At 39.1% G+C, this 24,854-nt stretch overlaps 1 protein-coding gene across 1 annotated transcript in view; it reads left to right on the forward strand.

Moving 5' to 3' along the window:
• The window catches only part of LOC128693156 (extracellular matrix organizing protein FRAS1-like), a 252,677-nt gene that overhangs the window by 172,335 nt on the left and 55,488 nt on the right, over positions 1–24,854 (forward strand). Inside the window, exons 27-36 of the mRNA XM_070089393.1 lie at positions 504–705; positions 3,179–3,366; positions 7,559–7,712; positions 7,883–8,037; positions 8,247–8,551; positions 8,674–8,914; positions 9,032–9,195; positions 14,877–15,114; positions 15,422–15,667; positions 22,334–22,481. Coding sequence (XP_069945494.1) covers positions 504–705; positions 3,179–3,366; positions 7,559–7,712; positions 7,883–8,037; positions 8,247–8,551; positions 8,674–8,914; positions 9,032–9,195; positions 14,877–15,114; positions 15,422–15,667; positions 22,334–22,481 — 2,041 coding nt within the window. The remainder of the gene's footprint in view (positions 1–503; positions 706–3,178; positions 3,367–7,558; positions 7,713–7,882; positions 8,038–8,246; positions 8,552–8,673; positions 8,915–9,031; positions 9,196–14,876; positions 15,115–15,421; positions 15,668–22,333; positions 22,482–24,854) is intronic.

Below are 24,854 nucleotides of genomic sequence, written 5' to 3' on the forward strand. Positions count from 1 at the left end.
GTGCTGTACTGTATTTCAAAATTGGCTTTGAAATACATTCAGACTGTGAATGATATATAAATCCATGTATTAAAAGAGCGAGAGTGATTTCCAGGATGTAGGTCAGAGAGGTTAATGAAATGTTTTACATTAAGTTAAAGATGTTAATGAAATATGTTGTACATTTACAGTCTGTTACATAAAAAATGTTTGAGTTGAGTTTGAGAAGAGTGGGATAAGATAAAAATATTGTAATGGAATGAGAACATAAAAATTCTGGCCACATGTCAAGTGATGATGCTATAGGATGGCACCTGCAGTGTTCCTTGGTTAATATATGGTACTGAGAGCTATCAAAATTTATGGTTCTGACAAGCAAATATAAAATATTTTTTCTATATAAAATAGGTGAAACAGGAAGCAATGTTAGACAGGAATTTATGATATTTCAATAGAACTCCTTCTTTATTCCTACTTTATAATCTTTTTCATATCTTCATTAAGTATTATATATTTTGCTGTAGATTTTGAAGGTGATGATCCAAGGTGTGGATAACAAAGAGCCTGAAGTGGTAGTAGGAGACCCTGTTGTTGTGGCCGAGGGCAGCAGGATTGTGTTACCTCCAACCTCCATTACTGTCTTGGATATAGACACTCCATTATCCAGTCTCGTGGTTGTCATTGATGCACCTCCGATATTTGGATACTTAACAAACACTAATACAGGTGAGTATTAAAAATGAGAATTATAAAATTTATTCATTACTTTGTGGAGGTGATTTTATATAAGTATTACTTTAAATGGTTTTTATAAGCAAATTTTGTTTGCTAAATTTAAAAACTTCACTGTGATAAAAAAAATTTCCAGTGATGAAATATTTTAGGAATTATAGGACGACATTAGTCTGGTATGCAATTTAGTTTCAAGAAAATGTTGTGTAATATAGCTTATTAATTAAGCCTTTCAGTGCATCATGCTTCACTTGGTGGATTCCCAACGAAATGAAAAACGAAATAGCTTATATGAACTTATGCCTTTTCTAATATTAGGAATCTAAGTTTTCTTTATCTAACACCTATTTTCTTTAAGGAAAGGGGCTGAAATTAACAACTTGGGTAATAATAGTCAGAATCGTTGAATATTTTTATTGAAAATTCAAAAGGGTATGAGGATCATATCCTAGTCTTTCCATGAAGATTGCCTTAAAACAAAACAAACAAACAAAATTTGTTATTTTCACAATTATGACACATTATGCAAAATTGGGCATATCAGATGTTGAAGGTGATGGTACAGGATCAAGGAAAGCTCAATTGCTTTTACTGCATAGGCACAAGTAGGATACTACTATGTACACCTACCATCCGACTTACGACCTGCTCGACTTACGACCACTCGACTTACGACCGTGTTTTTTATGCCAAATTTCTGGGAAATGAACAACTATTTGTGTTGTACACAGTGTTTATCCTAAACCTTACAATATAAAATACATTACTAACAGCATAAAAAGTAAAGTAAAACATGAAATACCAAAATAAAACAATAAAATAAAGTCATTACAAAAATGTTTTGTTGATATTCAGTAGTAAAGTTCGACTTACGACCATTTCGACTTACGAAAGGTTTCTCGGAATTGAACTCAGTCGTAAGTCGGATGGTAGGTGTATCTATTTCTTACAGAAAAAAAATCTAGAATTTTTTTTGGAGGATAATATAATGTTCTACTTTTTCCTTTACAGTAAAATCAGTTGGGCTTCATTTCATCCTGCAGTCACTTTAAACACTTTTTGGTATTCATAATTTTGCATAAACATGTCATAAGCATCTACATAACAATTTTTTTTTGTCAGTCTTCATGGATCCTCTAGGATATGATCATCATGCCCTTCTGATTTATTATTCCCCCCCCCCCTCCTTTTAAAACATTCTTAGATAATTATTAAAAAAATCTAGAATTTTGTTGTTAATGTAGAGAATTTGAAAGTATTTAAAAGTTACATATAAATTCAAGCATAATCAAGAGTTTAAGGCCAATTTTTTGACAGAGTAGGGGTCAACTTTTTTTTTTAAATGAACTGGCCGTATCCCACCGAGGCAGGGTGACCTAAAAAGAAAAACTAAAGTTTCCCTTTTTAAATTTAGTAATGTATACAGAAGAAGAGGTTATTAGTCCCTTGCTCCTGGCATTTTAGCCGCCTTCTACGACATGCATGGCTTACGGAGGAAGAATTCTGTTCCACTTCCCCATGGAGATAAGAGGAAATAAACAAGAACAAGAACTATCAAAAAAATTGAAAAAACCCAGAGGGGTGTGTATATATATATGCTTGTACATGAATTTGTAGTGTGACCTAAGTGTAAGTAGAAGTAGCAAAACGTCCTGAAATCTTGCACATTTATGAGACAGAAAAAAGACACCGGCAGTCCTACCATCAAGTAAAACAATGACAGGTTTCCGTTTCATACTCGCATAGCAGGATGGCAGTACCTCCCTGAGTGGTTGCTGTCTGCCAACCTACTACCTAGGAGAGGTCAACTTATTCATAGCTAATAGTTACGAAGGGTTGAATTTACAAACTAATCTTTCTACTGAAGAACACAAAAATAAAGTATCAACCATGTAAAGGAGGTCCTGCCTACAATCATACATTCCATGTTAGGCAGATCCAACTTGCATTCAGTCATTCTTATTCTTATATACAAACTTTTGCAGTGTTCCACTCATCTACAATTCTGTTATCAAATCATTCCTCTTCTATATCCTTTTTAAATCTGAATTTATCCAATTTGAATCCATTGTTTCAAGTTCTGTATTGAATAGACATGTTCAGCACTTTATTTGCAACCCAGCAGTGTGTGAAATGCTAGAGGATTTGAATCTTCACAGAGTTCTTGACACTATAAGCTCCCAGATGAGATTGGAGAGTATAGTGACCTGGCCATATTGAAGGATAACGAGTTGATGTTGAAGTGAAGACCTGCTTAGTGGGTTCTTTGTGCTAGTGCTACTGAGGTGTTAAGGATGTCTTTTTCTGAGATTTGAGCAGCAGTACCCATTACATCAATATGAAGCCATGTGACCTTTACTTCTAGCTCACATATAGGACATTTGTTGGGAACTGAGTGACACATGACTGAAAAGGCTAATGAATCTGTTAAGTCAGGTATTAAATGTATATCACAATATAATTTCAGAGTCAAAGATCACCTCTGAAGGGACATCACCAATGATGAAGTTTGCTGTGGTAGATTTGCAAGAAAGCAAAGTGACATATATTCAGTCACAGCATTGCTATCAAGAGCCTGTCCAAGATACTTTTATTTTTCATGTAACAGACGGCACTAATGAGTCTCCTGTCATGAGATTTAATATCACTATCCAGGTAATTTTCATCATTTTGAATGACTTATAATTATTATTATTATTACAATCATGATTAAGTGCTAAACCCACAAGGGTCATATAGCATTTTGCATGATTAACATCTAAAGATCTGAAATTTGTGTCAAAGTTAATAAAATCTCCCTTATTTTGTTTAAAGGTAGTTTTGTAATTATAATTTTTTCTCAAAAAATTATTTTTTATGTTAATTTCTGCATGAAACTATCACATGCACCTCAGTCCCAATTATACATTTTATTTTTTATTAACACATCGGCCATCTTCTACCAAGGCAGAATGGCCTCAAAAACAAAAACTTTTATTATCATTCACTCCATTACTGTTTTGCCAGAGGCACGCTTACGCTACAGTTATAAAACTGCAACATTAACACCCCTCCTTCAGAGCGCAGGCACTGTATTTCCTATCTCCAGGACTCAATCTGGCCTACTGGACTTGAGTCCTGAATCCCTTCATGAATGTTACTTTGCTCACACTCCAACAGCACATCAAGTCCTAAAAACCACTTGTCTCTATTTGCTCCTATCTAACATACTCACGCATGCTTGCTGGACGTCCAAGCCCCTCTCACACAAAACCGTCTTTACCCCCTCCCTCCAACCTTTCCTAGGCTGACCCCTACCCCACCTTCCCTCCACTACAGATTTATACACTCTCGAGGTCATTCTGTTTTGTTCCATCCTCTCTACTTGTCCAAACCACCTCAACAACCCCTCCTCAGCCCCCTGGGTAATAGTTTTGGTAATCCCGCACCTCCTAATTTCCAAACTACAAATTCTCTGCATTATATTCACACCACACATTGCCCTCAGACATGACATCTCCACTGCCTCCAGCCTTCTCCTTGTTGCAACATTCACCACCCATGCTTCACATCCATATAAGAGTGTTGGTATAACTATACTCTCATACATTTCCCTCTTTGCTTCCGTTGACAAAGTTCTGTCTCCACAGACTCTTAAGTGCACCACTCACCTTTTTTTCCTCATCAGTTCTGTGATTCACCTCATTTTTAATACACCTATCTGCTGACATGTCCACTCCTAAATATCTGAATACATTCACCCCTCCATACTCTCTCCCTCCAGTCTGATATCCAATATTTCATTACGTAATTTTTTTGTTATCCTCATCACCTTACTCTTTCCTATATTCACTTTTAATTTTCTTCTTTTTCATACCCTACCAAACTCATCCCCCAACCTCTGCAACTTCTCTTCAGAATCTCCCAAAAGCACAGTGTCATCAGCAAAGAGCAACTGTGACAACTCCCACTTTGTGTTAGATTCTTTATATTTTAACCCCACACCTCTTGCCAACACCCGAGCATTCACATCTCTTACAACCCCATCTATAAATGTATTGAACAACCATGGTGACATCACACATCCTTTCTAAGTCCTACTTTTACTGGAAATAATCTTTCTCTCTCCTACATAGTCTAACCTGAACCTCACTATCCTCATAAAAACTCTTCACTGCTTTCAGTAACCTACCTTCTATTCCATACATTTGCAACATCTGCCACATTGCCCCTGTATCCACCCTGTCATATGCCTTTTCCAAATTCATAAATGCCACAAAAGCCTCTTTACCCTTATCTAAATACTGTTCACCTGTGTTTCACTGCAAACACTTGGTCTACACACCCCCTACCTTTCCTAAAGCTTTCTTGTTCATCTGTTATCCTACTCTCTGTCTTACTCTTAATTCTTTCAATAATAACTCTACCATACACTTTACCATTTATATCTCAAGAGTTATTTTCTATATGGGTATTGTAATAATACTGGAGGTTTTTTATATACAGCACATCACTATAAAGTGTAAGTAGGTATGCTGTTGCTTCTCATAATTGAATAATTTATCATTCATAATTAGTGTAACTTTTAAATAACAAAAAAAAGGCACAATACCATGACTGGAATGATACACAAATAACCTGCACATAGAAGAGAGGAGCTTATGATGATGTTTCGGTCCGACTTGGACCATTTACAAAGTCACACTAGCGAAAAGGAGAGAGGAAATTTCTGATTGAAGGAATTGAGGATCACATATACGGAGAGCACGGAGAAAGAGGGAGATAAGAACACTTTTCTTATCATGCTTCCTCTGTCAAGAAAAGTGTTTATCTCCCTCTTTCTCCATGCTCTCCGCATATGTGATCCTTAATTCCTTCAATCAGAAATTTCCACTCTTCATAATTCATTTTCCCGTCTTGGCTACCCTTCCCATTTCATAGACTCTGCCTTCTCACGTGCTAAACATAATTTCTTCTCTCCCAAACTCTCTACTCCCGGGAACTCTTCTGTCCTCTGCCTTCCCTACATTTCTGGTCTTTCTAATCTCAACAACTCTCTCCATTCCTTAGACATCAAACTAACTTTCCGCCAGACTAACACTCTTCGCACTAATCTCGTTCATACCTCTCCTCCCTCTACAGATGCTCCTGGTGTCTACTCTATTTCTTGTTCCTCCTGTCCTAAGCTCCTCTCTTCTATGTGCGAGTTATTTGTGTATAGTGTAACTTTTGTGCGGAGCTCTATACAGAAGTAACTGATCTATAAACCACTGAGGTTAGTACATGAAAATTTGTTAAAAAATAATTCAAAGTAAACCCAAAAGGAGTGTTAAGTTGTTAAGTGTTTTGAATTAAGCTTTAATTTTTTGACTAAATATCAACAAATTCACATGTTAATACTTAAGTTTTTTGTGTTTTGCTTACTGCAGTTTACTACCTTATAGCTTTACCTCACCAGCATTGGAGGTTAAAACATACTGTGTGTGACAGTATGAAGATGAATAATGTGAAAGTTGTTGGTCATCACTTGCCTGACTTGTTAATAATTTGCCACCAAGGTAGGGAGACCCAGAGAAGGAAATATACTCACCGCCTCTCAAACCTCAACATTCCTACCCATCCTTCAGTGTGTGGACACTGTACAGTACATCTTTTGTCTAGAACTCAAGTTCAGTTAACCAGTTTACCTTACATTCTGACAGCATTTAAAGTCCCAAAACCCACTTGTCTCCATTCATTCCATATGGGCATTCAGCACTGCTTGGTAGAGATGAAAGCACTTGTAAGAGTAGTGTGTTGAGGAAAGAGCATTGGTAGAAATGATGAGGTCACAGATGATTTAGCAAATTGGTGTCTATTAAAAAATCATTATGAGTGCATTAATGGTGGTACCATCAGAGAGGAAGGTAGACAGAGTAACCATAATGCTGTCTGTATAAGATCTGTGGCTCTAAGGCATAACAGCATCAATTACAACACCCTGGAATATAACTGATACTTGGTTTTGGTTACACTATTCATATTTTGGCACCAAAAAATAACTTAGTCTAACCTTTCTAAAATTAACATAATACAGTTATCCGGTCAGATTCTGGAGGATTACTTTCGTGGAGGTCCTGTGAAACTAGAAACCTTGAATAATATAAATTTTTTTTGTTTTGTTTCAGAGACCATGTCTTTGAAATATATCACTCTAATCTGGTTAATAGGGATATTCTTAATAAACAGTGACTTCAATTAAAAGAGATTTGAGTATGAGAAAGCCAAAGACCAAGAAAAGCATTAGATAATTTTAATCTATTTGCTGTTTGCCCTTCAGTAAAGAGGCCAGACAATCAGAATCTCTGAAGACACGTCCACACACTGAGAGTCACTTGTCAATGTCCTTTCACTCCCCAGATCCAGTTCAGAATCTGTATATACGGAAGCCTGCAAATTCTTAAGGATGATTGTTTAATATTGTATTAGCCAGATTTGGGTAGTTCCATGCTTGCACCCTGAAGGATGGTCAGGGATGTTGCAGTTTGGAAGATTATTTGAATTGTGACAAGACAAACTATTGAATGAATAATGGGTCTACCTAACTTTTTTGGGAAGCAGCCTAGTATCTACCTAATATTGTTTAACAATGAAATATAATAATAATATTATTATTATTATTATTGATATTATTATATGTATTATTGATATTTGCAGTTTTTTACATTGAATTTATGCTCTACTAGTTTAGCAAAACTATGGTGGCTGAATAAGCCAGGTTGTCAGATTTGGCTTTAAAAAAATGACTTACAGTAAAATAATATTTATAGTATGTAGATTAATATAGATTTATGAGGTCTTAATTTTATTATCATTTCTTTCTTCACAGCTTATAAATGATGAATCACCAGTGATCCTTGGTGAGCAAGTGGTCATCGACAAGAGCCAGACCATAGTTATCCGCAACCAGTCACTCTTCATATCTGATACAGACACTGAACCCGAGGACCTCGTTGTTAAAATTGTGCAGCCTCCTAGTCATGGTGAGAGTTCAAAATTTTCGTTCTCTTTAGTCAATGGGAAATCATTTTTTTCTAATTTGTACCCAAGGCAAATGCCATAAATTGAAATTGCATATCCAGAAGTGTTATGCTGTTTCAGTTTTGTGTAATAAGTTTTATCATATTCCTCATTTCTTTCCTGTGTCCTTAAGGATCTCTCCACAGAAAGTTGTCTCCAGACTCTTCCATTAAAAACAGTGAACTTCTTACTAGAGGACAGAGCTTCACTTTTCAAGATCTTCTGGATGAACTTATTCTCTATAGCCATGATGGCTCCAGAGACCCAGAAGACATCATGGAAATTATGGTAATCAGTCTTAAATAACTGTAACTAAAATATGATGATAGAAGTACATATAATATGCTCAACATGTTTTGCCTTCTCTGGGCTCTACAGCTGATCTTGCACACAGTGTACATATACAGTACTATAATTAATGAGTTTTTATTTATTGTGTTTGAGCGCACTTTGAGGCATTGTTTTTCGCTGTAATTATGAACATTAATCAATTTCAGGTTAGTGATAGTAACCATGAGACTGGTGGAATTGTTGAATTCATAATTCTTCAGAAGACAGATGAGGCTCCAAGACTGCGCCTTAACCACGGCCTCACACTCAAGGCTGGTGAGATGTCAGTTATCTCTCCCTCACTTCTCATAGCTGAGGATGTTGATTCTGAGACAGAGATGATCAAATATGTTGTAACCAGTCTGCCAGTATCTGGGAAACTTGAGATATACCAACCTCATTATGATAAATGGAAAACATTAAGTGTTGGTTCAGTGTTCATGCAAAAAGACATCTTAAATGGCAATGTCCGGTAAGAAGATTGCATTTGTTCTGCACATCCTTGTATGTGTATTGATTTAATATCTGTTAATACAAATCATAACTAAACATATCATATTTTTTATATGTCATCCCAAGTAATATGATTGGCAGATTTGTGCATAAAAAGGATACACCAAGTGGAACAGACACCTTACGTTTTAATCTACAAGATACAGAAGGGAATGTTATGATGGATCAGGCACTCTCCATCACTGTGTTGGAAGACAGAATTCCCCCACACATCACTTTAAATGTGGCTCTCAACCTTATGGAAGATGCTTCAGCTGCTATAACAGCAGAGCTTCTTTCAGCGACTGATTCTGAGATGGATCCTATGGAACTAAGATATATTGTAAGCACAGTATACTAAGTTATCTACTATTGTTGTGCTGTTTGTATTATAAGAATGCGATGTCATGAATTCTATCACAAGAATTCTTATTTCAAATTTGTTATTTATCTTGCTAAGCTGGTGAGTGGACCAGATCACGGCCGACTTGAGCTAACAACGGCTCCCAATAAGGCTGTGTCAACATGGACCCAAAGAGCACTGGAGTTGGGGATGCTGCGTTACCATCATCAAACCATGGATGAAAGCACCAAAGATCAGTTTAATTTTATTGTTTCAGATGGGTTAGTAGACATTAATATTTAGTCTAATCTTTTTAAGATTTAACTTTTTTGTATTAAACGGTTTTACACTAATTTCATTTTTATAAAATTTTCCTTGTGATATTTTTAACTGAGAAATTACCAGCTACACTGTATACTGTATTTAAAAAAATAATTTAACTATAGATACTATGATAGAGTAAACCTTTGTGCAACATGGTTTAAGTGTTGCCAGAGATGCTATGCATTCTGTTGGTCTTCAGATTATTGTATGGCCTGTGTAGCAGTACTGAAATACAGTGGAACCTCAGTACTCGAACAATTCGGTATTCGAATGCTTTGTTCGGTAAACATATTGCTTGGTAGTCAGCCGTTTGCTCAGCACTTGACCAAACAAACACTACCTGCCAGAACTTCGCTGTAAATTATTTTGTGTTTCTTCGTATTTTTTTATATTATTTGTATAAATAAGTCACCATGGGGCCAAAGAGGGTTAATGATAACAGCCAACCAAAAAAAAAATTGTTCGGGAAAAATTCTTTCTGTACTCGAACACATCAGCACTCGAACAGCCTTCTGGAACCAATTAAGTTCGAGTGCCAAGGTTCCACTGTATAGATTAGCATTTTTAATTTTTGTATTTGAACAACATATGTAATAACCACTACAAATGTTATAACAAATTGTTTTACAGAAAAATCCAAAAGTCATAAATATAAAAGAAAGTGTCTTGAGTTAAAGTCAAATACTAAAAACTTGTAAACCAGCTTAATCATCCAGTAGTTATAAGTTAATTTTAAGGCTGCCATTACTGCTCTTCTTAAGCGGGGGCTTTCAATAAAGTATGCCAATAATGTCAACCAATCCTGCGCAAGGGGCTTGGACTTCCAGCAAGCATGCATGAGCGTGTTAGATAGCGAATGGAGACAAATGGTTTTTAGGACTTGACGTGCTGTTAAAGTGTGAGTAAGGTAACATTTATGAAGGGGTTCAGGGAAACCGGCAGGCCGGACTTGAGTCCTGGAGATGGGAAGTACAGTGTCTACACTCTGAAGGAGGGGTGTTAATGTTGCAGTTTTATGAATATAGTGTAAGTGCACATCTGGCAAGACAGTGATAGAGTGAATGATGATGAAAATTTTTCTTTTTTGGGCCACCCTGCCTTGGTGGGAGATGGCCGATGTGTTAAAAAATAAAAAAAAATTAGAAATAAAAATTATTTTTTTTTAACACATTGGCCATCTCTCACTGAGGCATTTAAATTCCTGAAAACCACCTATTTCAAATAATTCATGTCTTGCAGAAATGAGATGTCAGCACATTTCTGGCAAGACAGAGACTGAATTAGTGGTAGTTTTTTTCTAGTCACCCTAACTGCAGAGATGACCAATGTTTTAAACAAATAAAAGACATGGACTTAAATTCCAAAAATTTTGACACAAAAATGTTAAAAATTATAATGGCAGCACAACATTCATGTAGCCCAGCCTCCTACTCTCCGAGAGTTTATAATTTTATTACTGTAATAGTATAATTCTAGGTAGTAGGTTGGTAGACAGCAACCACCCAGGGAGGTACTATCATCCTGTGGTAGTAGGTTGGTAGACAGCAACCACCCAGGGAGGTACTACCATCCTGTGGTAGTAGGTTGGTAGACAGCAACCACCCAGGGGGGTACTATCATCCTGTGGTAGTAGGTTGGTAGACAGCAACCACCCAGGGAGGTACTACCATCCTGTGGTAGTAGGTTGGTAGACAGCAACCACCCAGGGGGGTACTATCATCCTGTGGTAGTAGGTTGGTAGACAGCAACCACCCAGGGAGGTACTACCATCCTGTGGTAGTAGGCTGGTAGACAGCAACCACCCAGGGAGGTACTACTGTCTTGTGGTAGTAGGTTGGTAGACAGCAACCACCCAGGGAGGTACTACCATCCTGTGGTAGTAGGTGGGTAGACAACAACCACCCAGGGAGGTACTACTGTCCTGTGGTAGTAGGTTGGTAGACAGCAACCACCCAGGGAGGTACTACTGTCTTGTGGTAGTAGGTTGGTACAGTAACCACCCAGGGAGGCACTACCATCCTGTGGTAGTAGATTGGTAGACAGCAACCACCCAGGGAGATACTACTGTCCTGTGGTAGTAGGTTGGTACAGCAACCACCCAGGGAGGTACTACCATCCTGTGGTAGTAGGTTGGTAGACAACAACCACCCAGGGAGGTACTACTGTCCTGTGGTAGTAGGTTGGTAGACAGCAACCACCCAGGGAGGTACTACTGTCTTGTGGTAGTAGGTTGGTACAGTAACCACCCAGGGAGGCACTACCATCCTGTGGTAGTAGATTGGTAGACAGCAACCACCCAGGGAGATACTACTGTCCTGTGGTAGTAGGTTGGTACAACAACCACCCAGGGAGGTACTACTGTCTTGTGGTAGTAGGTTGGTACAGTAACCACCCAGGGAGATACTACTGTCTTGTGGTAGTAGGTTGGTACAGTAACCACCCAGGGAGGCACTACCATCCTGTGGTAGTAGATTGGTAGACAGCAACCACCCAGGGAGATACTACTGTCCTGTGGTAGTAGGTTGGTACAGCAACCACCCAGGGAGATACTACTGTCCTGTGGTAGTAGGTTGGTACAGCAACCACCCAGGGAGGTACTACTGTCCTGTGGTAGTAGGTTGGTAGACAGCAACCACCCAGGGAGGTATTACTGTCCTGTGGTAGTAGGTTGGTAGACAACAACCACCCAGGGAGGTACTACCATCCTGTGGTAGTAGCTTGGTAGACAGCAACCACCCAGGGAGGTACTACCATCCTGTGGTAGTAGGTTGGTAGACAGCAACCACCCAGGGAGGTACTACTGTCCTGTGGTAGTAGGTTGGTAGACAACAACCACCCAGGGAGGTACTACCATCCTGTGGTAGTAGGTTGGTAGACAGCAACCACCCAGGGAGGTACTACCATCCTGTGGTAGTAGGTTGGTAGACAGCAACCACCCAGGGAGGTACTACCATCCTGTGGTAGTAGGTTGGTAGACAGCAACTACCCAGGGAGGTACTACTGTCCTGTGGTAGTAGGTCGGTAGACAGCAACCACCCAGGGAGGTACTACTGTCCTGTGGTAGGTTGGTAGACAGCAACCACCCAGGGAGGTACTACTGTCTTGTGGTAGTAGGTTGGTACAGTAACCACCCAGGGAGGCACTACCATCCTGTGGTAGTAGATTGGTAGACAGCAACCACCCAGGGAGATACTACTGTCCTGTGGTAGTAGGTTGGTACAGCAACCACCCAGGGAGGTACTACTGTCCTGTGGTAGTAGGTTGGTAGACAGCAACCACCCAGGGAGGTATTACTGTCCTGTGGTAGTAGGTTGGTAGACAATAACCACCCAGGGAGGTACTACCATCCTGTGGTAGTAGCTTGGTAGACAGCAACCACCCAGGGAGGTACTACCATCCTGTGGTAGTAGGTTGGTAGACAGCAACCACCCAGGGAGGTACTACTGTCCTGTGGTAGTAGGTTGGTAAACAACAACCACCCAGGGAGGTACTACCATCCTGTGGTAGTAGGTTGGTAGACAGCAACCACCCAGGGAGGTACTACCATCCTGTGGTAGTAGGTTGGTAGACAGCAACTACCCAGGGAGGTACTACTGTCCTGTGGTAGTAGGTCGGTAGACAGCAACCACCCAGGGAGGTACTACTGTCCTGTGGTGGGTTGGTAGACAGCAACCACCCAGGGAGGTACTGCTGTCCTGTGGTAGTAGGTTGGTAGACAGCAACCACCCAGGGAGGTACTACTGTCCTGTGGTGGGTTGGTAGACAGCAACCACCCAGGGAGGTACTACTGTCCTGTGGTAGTAGGTTGGTAGACAGCAACTATCCAGGGAGGTACTACCATCCTGTGGTAGTAGGTTGGTTGACAGCAACCACCCAGGGAGGCACTACCGTCTTGCCAAGTGAGTTTAAAGCGGAAGCCTGTACTTGTTTTACAGGATGGTAGGATTGCTGGTGTCTTTTCTCTGTCTCGTAAACATGCAAGATTTCAGGTAAGTCTCGCTACTTCTACAGTGGACCCCTGCCTTACGATATTGATCCGTTCCTGAGAGCTCATCGTAAGGCGAAATTATCGTTAGCCGAATTAATTTTTCCCATAAGAAATAATGGAAATCAAATAAATCCGTGCAAGACACCCCAAAGTATGAAAGAAAAAATTTTTTACCACATGAAATATTAGTTTTAATACACACAAACTGAGGAAGACATGCACAATTACTACTCTACTAAGAATAGAATACATGACACTTACCTTTATTGAAGATCTGGTGATGATTGATGGGATGGGAGGAGGGGAGAATGTGGAAGTTATTGTTTAGAAGGGGAATCCCCTTCCATTAGGACTTGAGGTAGCCAGTCCTTTTCCAGGGTTACTTCCCTTCTTCTTTTAATGCCACTAGGACCAGCTTGAGAGTCACTGGACCTCTGTCGCACAACAAATTTGTCCATAGAGGTCTGTACCTCCCGTTCCTTTAAGATTTGCCTAAAATGGGCCACAACATTGGCATTGTAATAGTCATCAGCACGGCTTGCAATACCTGTTTTAGGGTGATTTTCATCCATAAAGGTTTGCAGTTCAACCCACTTTGCACACATTTCCTTAATCTTTGAAGTAGGCACAATGGATTCCACAACTGGCATAGGCTTCTCAGGGTTAACCCCAAACCCTTCAAAATCTTTCTTAATTTCCATACTAATTCTCACCCTTTTTACCACAGGGTTGGCACTAGAAACTTTCTTGGGGCCCATGGTGACTTATTTTAGTTACAAGCACAAAAAACACTGGGATAAGGTGAAATGTACCGAATGTATTCGTGGATGCGACTGCACTGGCTGGCTTGTTAACACTGGCACCCACGGGGCAGCTGAGGCCACATGTGGGACGCGTCCCGGACGAATCACGTAAGGCGAGTTTTTTATCATGAGGCGAGGCAAAATTTTTACATTCAAATGCTTTGTATGGCGGATTTAAGGTAACTCGATGCGTTTGTACGGCAGGGGTCCACTGTACTTACACTTAGGTCACGTTACACATGCATGTACAAGCATATATATACACACCCCTCTGGGTTTTCTTCTATTTTCTTACTAGATATTGTTCTTGTTTATTTCCTCTTATCTTCGTGGGGAAGTGGAACAGAATTCTTCCTCCATAAGCCATGTGTGTCGTAAGAAGTGACTAAAATGCCAGGAGCAAGGGGCTAGTAACCCCTTCTCCTATGTTATTTTTTTTTTTTTTTTATTATCACACTGGCCGATTCCCACCAAGGCAGGGTGGCCCGAAAAAGAAAAACTTTCACCATCATTCACTCCATCACTGTCTTGCCAGAAGGGTGCTTTACACTACAGTTTTTAAACTGCAACATTAACACCCCTCCTTCTCCTATGTACATTACTAAATTTAAAAAGAGAAATTTTTCTTTTTCTTTTTGGGCCACTCTGCCTTGGTGGGATATGGCCAGTGCATTGAAAGAAGAAAGAATAGTATAACAAATTGCTTGTTAATCAAAGACATAAATAATAATAAGCCTAGAGGTTTACAAGTAATAGTTTATATTAGTCACAGCCCATTGAGAATTCTTACAAAATCCAGCTACAGTATTGTAAAATTTCAGTTTTAAGATTAACTTTTTTTTTCCAGTTACAACAACGTAAGCCAGTCTTTCAATATCAACATCACTCCTGTTGATGATGAAATACCCCTTCTCATCACAAACACCATCAAAGTTCAAGAAGGTACCAAGAAAATCATCTCACAGTTTGAACTGGAGGCATTAGATGCTGACACCAAAGATGAGTTCATCACCTTCAGTATTGTACGACCTCCTCAACATGGACAACTGCAGATTATAGGAAGTGAAGGCTCTTTGGATTCTAAGGTTAGTAATATAGATTTCATGATTAAAGAAATAATTAGAATAGGAGAATACAAATTATAGTAATTTGCTATGATCTTTACAATAGTTAATATTAAAGAAGTGAAAAAGTTATTAAAATATTTACAGGTTTCTCTTACAGACAAGATCCATTCTTGAACAAGTCTTTTATACTTTAATTCTGAAGTTGTTAAGTTGGTTGAGAAAGTAATTTCCCTTTTAAAATATTTGCTAGTTAAAAAAAAAATTGCAGTTTTCAAGTAAGTTAATAATATTTGTAATTATCTTACATGTACTGTCTCTTCCGAAGATTTTCACAATGCTAGATGTTTATGATGGAGGAGTATCATATCTTCATGATGGCTCTAACACATCCCGGGACTCCTTTGACATCACAGTGTCAGACTCTACTAACAAAATGTACCGGCATGGGAGGGGTAAGGAAGCTACCACTGAGCCTTCCACTGTCTATGTGGAGATTTCCTCAGTAGATGATGGGACACCAATATTAACAGCAAATAGAGGGCTTCAGTATTTGCAACAAGAGGAAGGAAAGGTGCGTTACATTATAGATATGTGTGATGAAGCACGTTGAAAAATCTCTAGGTTGATTCTGAATGTAGCAATGCAATGCATATATGCATGTAAGATTTATGAGAAAAATAGAAACATGAATCTAGACAGCATGCAAGATTAATTAGATAAGTGGTTGGTCTAATTCAGCCTCCACAAATGCAGGATTGTGAGGATAAGGGAAGGGACAAGGAAACCACACACAGAGTATAAACTTGATGGACAGAGGCTGAAGACCTCACTCAGAGAAAGACCTAGGGTTGAGTATAGTGCCTGGTGTATCATGAGAGGCTCACATCAGCCAGATAACCTCTGCAGTCAATGCTTGTCTAGCAGATCTACAAGTAGCCTTCAAGAAACTCAGTAAAGAGTAATTCCATGCCCTTTATACAGCATATGTCAAGCCTATCTTGGAGTATGCAGTACTAGTATGGAACTCACACCTGAAGTATACAGTGAGGCTTGTTCCAGATCTTAGGGGTATGAGCTATAAGGAGAGGCTGACATACTTGAATAATGACATTGGAAGACAGAACAACTAGGGGACACGTAATAACAACATACAAAATACAGTGGACCCCCGGTTAACGAACTTTTTTCATTCCAGTAGTATGTTCAGGTGCCAGTACTGACCGAATTTTTTCCCATAAGGAATATTGTGAAGTAGATTAGTCCATTTCAGACCCCCAAACATACACGTACAAACGCACTTACATAAATACACTTATATAATTGGTCGCATTTGGAGGTGATCGTTAAGCGGGGGTCCACTGTACTTGGAAGACTTTATGAGGTAGACAGGGATAGGCTGTTTGAGAGGTAAGAAACAAGTACTCGGGGATACAGCTGGAAGTTAAAAACACACATGAGCCATAGGGATGTCAAGCAGTATTATTTCTTCAATTTCAGAGTAATCAAAAAGTGAAATGATCTCTATGAGGAAGTGATGGAGACAAGCTCCATACATAGTTTCAAGAGTATAATTACAAATACAGATTTTTATTTCAAAAGTACTATACAAAACATTCAGGTACAATAAGACTCGTAAGGCTAGGAGAGAGTGAATCTGGCAAGTGGCAAGTTGAAAGACAGGGCCAGAAACTGAGACTTGACCCCTGCAACCACAAATAGGTGAGTATACAGGAAAAGTATATCAAAGCTACTGGGGTAAGCAACTTGGCTCTTAATATGCCAAATTTATATCCATCCAAAAAAATCTTCAGGTCCTTGAGTCTTGGAGTGAAGACAATGTTGTGGGAACATAGCATTGATGTTATTGTGATAATGCCATGCCCATTTTTTTATATACAACAGAGCCCTGCTTTTCGGCATTCCGCTAATACGGCGATCTCAAATTATGACCCAAAACTTTCTGTACGGCAAGTGGTCTTTCAAATACGGTGCGGGCCACCCAGTTTGTGTACATTCTTCATGAGCACATCTCTCTATTATGTAATAATAATCACTCTTGGGCACATTAAATGTCTAATATTACATCAATATAGACATTTTTATTAATCCATCTATGATATTTTCTTCAAAATTATATAAGAAACACGTTACATAGCATATAAACATGCTGTTTATATTGTATGGAGGTGTGGTTGCCGAGTGGAGGGAAAACATTATGTAACACTGATAATAATCACTCTTGGGCACATTGAATGTCTTATTAACCCTTTCAGGGTCCCCAGGCCCTCTCCCAGACTTGTTCTCAGGGTCGCCCAAATTTCAAAAAAAAAAAGAAAAAAAAAAAAAATTCTTAAGAATAGATAATCTTTTCCCAATCATAATAACACCAAAAGTATGAAATTTGATGGAAAACTTACAGAATTGTGCTCTCGTGAAGCTAGCGGTCTCGACGATGTTTACTCATCGGCGATTTTGCAAATTTTGAGCCCTATTTTCGGCCAATTCCAGTGTACTAGTTGACAAAAATCATAACTATTTCGCTAGAACTTCATTTTTTCTATCGAATGAGTACAAGAAACCACCATTTACCGATTTCAACTATCCAATACAGTGGTCAGAATTTAGCAATTTTGCCAATTTCACACAAATTTCAAAAGATGCCAATTTCCAAATAGGGTCCAGAATAAACAAGAAAGACATTCCTGGCACTAAAATAACATTTCTTCTGTTCATTAGTTATGCCCCCACGCCCCTCTTATATTCTTTTGCTTTCCACTTTGAATTTTTTATTCTCACGAAAAAATAGAAGATTTACTGTTATGCAGACTACTGAATTAGTGTAGAAATAGTATAAATAATATCGGCGCACTTGTGAAAGAATATTAGACTCACCAGTTGACGTGTATTGGATGCTTAGCATGATTTGTTCACTTTTGAACTTTGGTAAAAATCGAACATTTCTGCTATTTTGAGCTCAATTTCAAGGTACATGTACTTTTCATTGTAAAACCAGTCAAAATCATCTTAATTTCTGTAATATGTCTTCCATTCTATAAAATGAGACCAGGAAAACTAGAATACAACAATAAATACCATGCGAAAATACAGTGCAAAGTCGCTGTTTTAATCCTAAAACACGCTCAAAGTTTTTTTTTCTCATTACGCACTGTGTGCTGCAGGATTTTTTTTATACTGTGCGCACTGACCACATAAACCCATTCTTTCATATGTAGGCCTACCAGCTTTCTCTCACTAGATTTGAGGGCACTAGAATTTAGGCGTACTAGTACGTCAAAAACCCTGGTGTGTACGCTGTACTAGTACGTCCGAAACCCTGAAAGAGTTAATATAGACATTTTTATTAATCCATCTATTATATTTCCACCAAAATTATGTAAGAAACACGTTACATAACATATAAACATTTTGTTTATATACTATGGAGGTGTGGTAGCCAGGCGGAGGGAAAACATTACGTCACTCCCCTTAATACATAACATAACGCTTTTGTTGACAATTCTTGGCATGAATTATTCATTACTTCTCCCTTTGTTTATGATGGCATCTAAAGGTAGTTGTTAGAAACGATTAAACTCAGTGAACATGGTATGTCGATAGTAATAATATGGCTCTGGGCCACATTAAATATCGTGTAGCTATGTAGGTAGGTGTAGGTATGTAGCCCAGGTGGACTATATACCTACATTATTATTATAATTGATAATTATACGTATTACTGGGAATGCTTGAAGTACCTGAATCTGTACTCCCTGGACTGCAGGCGAGAAAGATACATGATTATATACACCTGGAAAATCCTAGAGGGACTAGTACCAAATTTGCACACGAAAATCACTCCTTACAAAAGCAAAAGACTCGGCAGACGATGCAACATCCCCCCAATGAAAAGCAGGGGTGCCAATAGCACGTTAAGAGACAACACAATAAATGTCAGGGGCCCAAGAGTTTTCAACTGCCTCCCAGCATACATAAGGGGCATTGCCAATAGACCCCTGGCTGTCTTCAAGCAGGCACTGGACCAGCACCTAAAGTTGGTACATGACCAGCCGGGCTGTGGTTCGTACGGTGGATTGCGTGCAGCCAGCAGTAACAGCCTGGTTGATCAGGCCCTGATCCACCATGAGGCCTGGTCACAGACCATTCCGCGGGGGCATTGACCCCCGGAACTCTCTCCAGGTAAACTCCAGGTATGTGTACCTGTACCTAAGTAAACTTACACGCTGTGCTGGCATGCAGGAACACATTAAAATCACTAAAAGTGTCTTATTTGTCTTGAAGATGCCATATTAATAATGATAATAATAACACAATAATAATCACTCTAAGGAGCATTAAATATTGTATAAAACGTTAATATAGACATTTTGCTTAATCCATCTAAATACACCCCACAGTAGAATAAATTAACATAAATATGAGATGTGGTAGCCAGGTGACTTGTAGGACTTGTGGTAGCCAGGTGACTTGTAGGACTTGTGGTAGCCAGGCAACTTGTGGTAGCCAGGCAACTTGTAGGACTTGTGATAGCCAGGCAACTTGTAGGACTTGTGGTAGCCAGGCAACTTGTAGGACTTGTGGTAGCCAGGCAACTTGGGGTAGCCAGGCAACTTGTAGGACTTGTGGTAGCCAGGCAACTTGGGGTAGCCAGGCAACTTGTGGTAGCCAAGCAACTTGTAGGACTTGTGGTAACCAGGCAACTTGTAGGACTTGTGATAGCCAGGCAACTTGTAGGACTTGTGGTAGCCAGGCAACTTGTAGGACTTGTGGTAGCCAGGCAACTTGTAGGACTTGTGGTAGCCAGGCAACTTGGGGTAGCCAGGCAACTTGTGGTAGCCAAGCAACTTGTAGGACTTGTGGTAGCCAGGCAACTTGTAGGACTTGTGATAGCCAGGCAACTTGTAGGACTTGTGGTAGCCAGGCAACTTGTAGGACTTGTAGTAGCCAGGCAACTTGTAGGACTTGTGGTAGCCAGGCAACTTGTAGGACTTGTGGTAGCCAGGCAACTTGTAGGAGTTGTGGTAGCCAGGCAACTTGCAGGAGTTGTGGTAGCCAGGCAACTTGGGGTAGCCAGGCAACTTGTGGTAGCCAAGCAACTTGTAGGACTTGTGGTAGCCAGGCAACTTGTAGGACTTGTGATAGCCAGGCAACTTGTAGGACTTGTGGTAGCCAGGCAACTTGTAGGAGTTGTGGTAGCCAGGCAACTTGTAGGAGTTGTGGTAGCCAGGCAACTTGTAGGACTTGTGGTAGCCAGGCAACTTGTAGGAGTTGTGGTAGCCAGGCAACTTGTAGGAGTTGTGGTAGCCAGGCAACTTGTAGGACTTGTGATAGCCAGGCAACTTGTAGGACTTGTGGTAGCCAGGCAACTTGTAGGAGTTGTGGTAGCCAGGCAACTTGTAGGACTTGTGATAGCCAGGCAACTTGTAGGACTTGTGGTAGCCAGGCAACTTGTAGGAGTTGTGGTAGCCAGGCAACTTGTAGGACTTGTGGTAGCCAGGCAACTTGTAGGAGTTGTGGTAGCCAGGCAACTTGTAGGAGTTGTGGTAGCCAGGCAACTTGTAGGACTTGTGGTAGCCAGGCAACTTGTAGGACTTGTGGTAGCCAGGCAACTTGTAGGACTTGTGGTAGCCAGGCAACTTGTAGGACTTGTGATAGCCAGGCAACTTGTAGGACTTGTGGTAGCCAGGCAACTTGTAGGAGTTGTGGTAGCCAGGCAACTTGTAGGAGTTGTGGTAGCCAGGCAACTTGTAGTCCAACATCAGAGAAAATGTGTCACTATAATATTACTGGGGGTAGCTAGAAAATTATTCCTTTCGTATGCCTTCACTCAGGGTGTCATTTCTTCTAAAAATGGTGTTACATGAGAATGGGAATGATTCTCTCTATTTATTCTACTGTATCAACGTGGAGACAACTTGTACACATTGTAAAGTGACCAAAACCAGACACGTCCACCTAGTTTGTTTACATTATGTGTGGGTGGGGTGGGGTGGTGAGGGCTGCCCTTCCTGTGTCCATACTTCCCAACTTTACTTCATACAACTAAACTCGCATCTCACCCTACATTAAGACTACAAATATTTTAAGGTAATTAATGAGCATACTATATATATACATTTTATCACTCTATGGAGCTTAATGTCGTAGTAGGTGGGAGTGGCCAGGCAGGATGCCATGCCTCCCACACGACTTTCTACAAATACTTTTCACCTCTAACCCTACATTAAGACCATTAAGGCTACAAATATTTTAAGGTAAGTAATGCATGTACTGTCTATGCATTTTATCGCTCTAGGGAGCTTTAAGCATTTTAGTATAGTATGTGTGGGTGGGATGGCCAGGAGGGCTACCACACCTGACTTCTTAGTGTAAATACTACTCACCTTTTGCCCTACATTAAGACTACAAATATTTGGAGGTAAATAATGAGTGTACTGTGTGTGTATTTTACTTTGTAATGCCTAGTTCTATTCCTAACTTAATATGTTAGTGTAAACTTGTTATCTGGTATTTATATGCATTTATAAATGGGAAAAATGGAGTTCTGCTTTCCAGTGAAGTCTGCTTTCCGGCAGTAGCCTGGAACCTAACCTGGCGAATAAGTGGTGCCCTACTATACTTTGTTGCACCTCTTTACCATTTTTAAACCTATGATTTTTCTTCTTTATATCACATTTACATTGTATAACCTCCAGATTTCAACAATTTCTCCTTTACTACAGTATTTGTTTCATTTCAAGGAAATTTCTTTAATTCAAAAAAATTGATGGAGATTAGGCTGCTTCTGTATTAAGTAACTAAGCCTGTAATGGTGAGGGATATTACTGTATTATTACACAAAGGAGATTTTGTAATTAATACTACCTTTTACTTTTTTTTTAAATTTAAACTTTGCTGATCCTTTAATTGCTGTCCTCACTACTAAGACATCCAGTTTTCTTTCATTCATACCATCTACAATCATTCATTTCTTTACATTGATTTTACCACTGTCTCACTGTAGCTGGTTATTTAATCAGGACTCCACTACCACTTATGCTCAATGACCCACATAAGTTTACTGCTGTAAATTTAATATAATGCTACAGATTTTTTATAAAATGATGCTTGAATGTATGGCAAAGATTATGTGATGAACTTTAGGTGGCTTAAAGATAGTGGTACAGTAACTCAGTGTAGTATTTATGGATGACTTACTAATATACATAACTTTTTATAGGCCCAAAACCTGATCACAGTACATGAACTCCACGTTGAGGATGAAGACACACTGCCTGAGAGTCTACAGTTTACTGTTACACGTTCCCCTGCTCATGGTGTTCTTAGGCTTTCTACTCATGAAAGACCAGTGTCTTCATTTACACAAGGTAAACAAAAATTCAATGAATATCTATTTTTCCTCGTGGAATTTGCCACCCTCCCCATCACTTGATGGGGAGGGTGGCATGGAAGTACCCCATTACTTGATGGGGGTGCTTCCATGCCAAACAGGAGCATGTTAAACATTCAATTTACACTTTACTGTCCTGTGTGTTTCTTAAGGGAATAAGTAATAAACAGTAACAATTTTATTTACAAAGATGATGTACATCCATATTAGATGGTATGATTTAAGCTCACATATATTGTAAAGCATTACGGGTCTTAAGATTAAGCAAACCCTTCCCCCAAACATTTATAGAATATTTAAGGTTAGATTATATAACTGCAAAATGATGTAATATAATTAAGATGCATGAATATATAATAATTAAACTCAAGATCATTAACTAACAAAACTCTGATTATTACAACAGTACTGTTAGATTATAATCATATAAATCCAGAGGGGTTTGGGAGATTGGCAGTGTGGAGGGGTATGGTATATATCTTTATATATGCTTCTAAACTGTTGTATCTGGGCACCTCTGCAAAGACAGTGATTATGTGTAAGTGAGGTGAAAGTGTTGAATGATGAAAGTATTTTCTTTTTGGGGATTTTCTTTCTTTTTGGGTGACCCTGACTCGGTGGGAGACAGCCGACTTGTTGAAAAAAAAAAAAATCCAGAATGTAATATAAGTTGCATGAAGGTGAAATAATTAAGTGCAATGATCACACTATTAACAGAAACTAATTATTTCAATAGCAGTATCAAAATGAAGGGACAGTAACATAAAAAAGAGAATAGAAAAAATAGGGTGTACAAAAATAATAGTGAAGATAGGAGTGTTTGAATATGAAAACTGGACAAAATTTTTTATAGGCTGTTATGTGCAGCCAGCACTAACAGCATGGTTGATCAGGCCCTGATCCACTGTGAGGCCTGGTCATGAACCAGGCCAAGGGGGCATTGACCCCTGAAACCCCTTCCAGGTATAGGTTCCAGTTACCTTAGAATTTAGATAGTTACTGTATATTGATTTTCATAAATCATATCAGGTCTAGGAGGTGCTTTAAACAATATTTTTGAAGCCATTGGCAGATGAGGAATTTTAGAACTGAAGCACAGATCCAGTTCCCTACATGAAGAGCCCCTCACCAGAATCAAGGAACTCCCTTGATGGGTTTTCTGGTAGAATGTTCCAGATTATGGAGCCTTTTATGTGTTTTGTGTTATGAGTTTCTACTCTGGTTGAACTGAACATGTCAGACATTGGAGAGGTATTTGTTTAATGTATTATGCCTTTTCATTCTATTGCAGCTCACTGAGAAGAGTTTCAGGTATCATATACTTTACTAGCTGTTTCATCACTTTGGATGGGAGGTTTGTTGTTTACCTAGATCAATTTCCTCAGTCTTGACAAATTTACTGGAACCCAGTATTTGTTAAAATGTTTTCCAGGTCTTTCTTTCAACACACCAGCCGTATCCCACCAAGGCGGGGTGGCCCAAAAGGAAAAAAGAAAGTTTCTCCTTTTACATTTAGTAATACGTATATACAGGAGAAGAGGTTACTAGCCCCTTGTTCCCGGCATTTTAGTCGCCTCTTACAACACTCATGGCTTACGGAGGAAGAATTCTGTTCCACTTCCCCATGGAGATAAGAGGAAATAAACAAGAATATGAACTAGAAAGAAAATAGAAGAAAACCCAGAGGGGTGTGTATATATGTGCTTGTACATGTATGTGTAGTGTGACCTAAGTGTAAGTAGAAGTAGCAAGACATACCTGAAATCTTGCATGTTCATGAGACAGAAAAAAGGACACCAGCAATCCTACCATCATGTAAAACAATTACAGGCTTTTGTTTTACACTCACTTGGCAGGACAGTAGTACCTCCCTGGGCGGTTGCTGTCCACCAACCTGCTACCTGTTTTCCAGGTATTTTTTTTTTTTATATATATTCCTCTTTTGATTCATTTGATTTGTTTTGGTTTATTTTATTTCTTGATTAGCTTGTATTGTAATGTATTAGTCCCAACTTGAATTATTTCTCATAGTTATTCTTTGTGTTAATGAATCTGAGGATACTGTTGTTGTGACCTGTTGGTTAAGGCTACAAGGAAAGGATTCTTCCCAATATGATTTAAATGAAAAGCTGTGAGTGGGTTTAAGATATTGTTTCAAGAAACACACAGGAAAGTATAGATAAAAGTATAATAAATAGGAGTTAAGATTAGCCTGATATTGTTTCATTCATGAGGCAAAGTGAAAATCCTATCAGAGTTCAAAATATTATTTATATTAATTACATTAATTCTTCTTATTCTTTTGTAATTTATACAGGAGAAAGGGTTGCTAGCCCATTGCTTCTAGTGT

Source organism: Cherax quadricarinatus, chromosome 28, assembly GCF_038502225.1.
Source record: "Cherax quadricarinatus isolate ZL_2023a chromosome 28, ASM3850222v1, whole genome shotgun sequence".
NCBI classification, from domain to species: Eukaryota; Metazoa; Arthropoda; class Malacostraca; order Decapoda; family Parastacidae; genus Cherax; species Cherax quadricarinatus.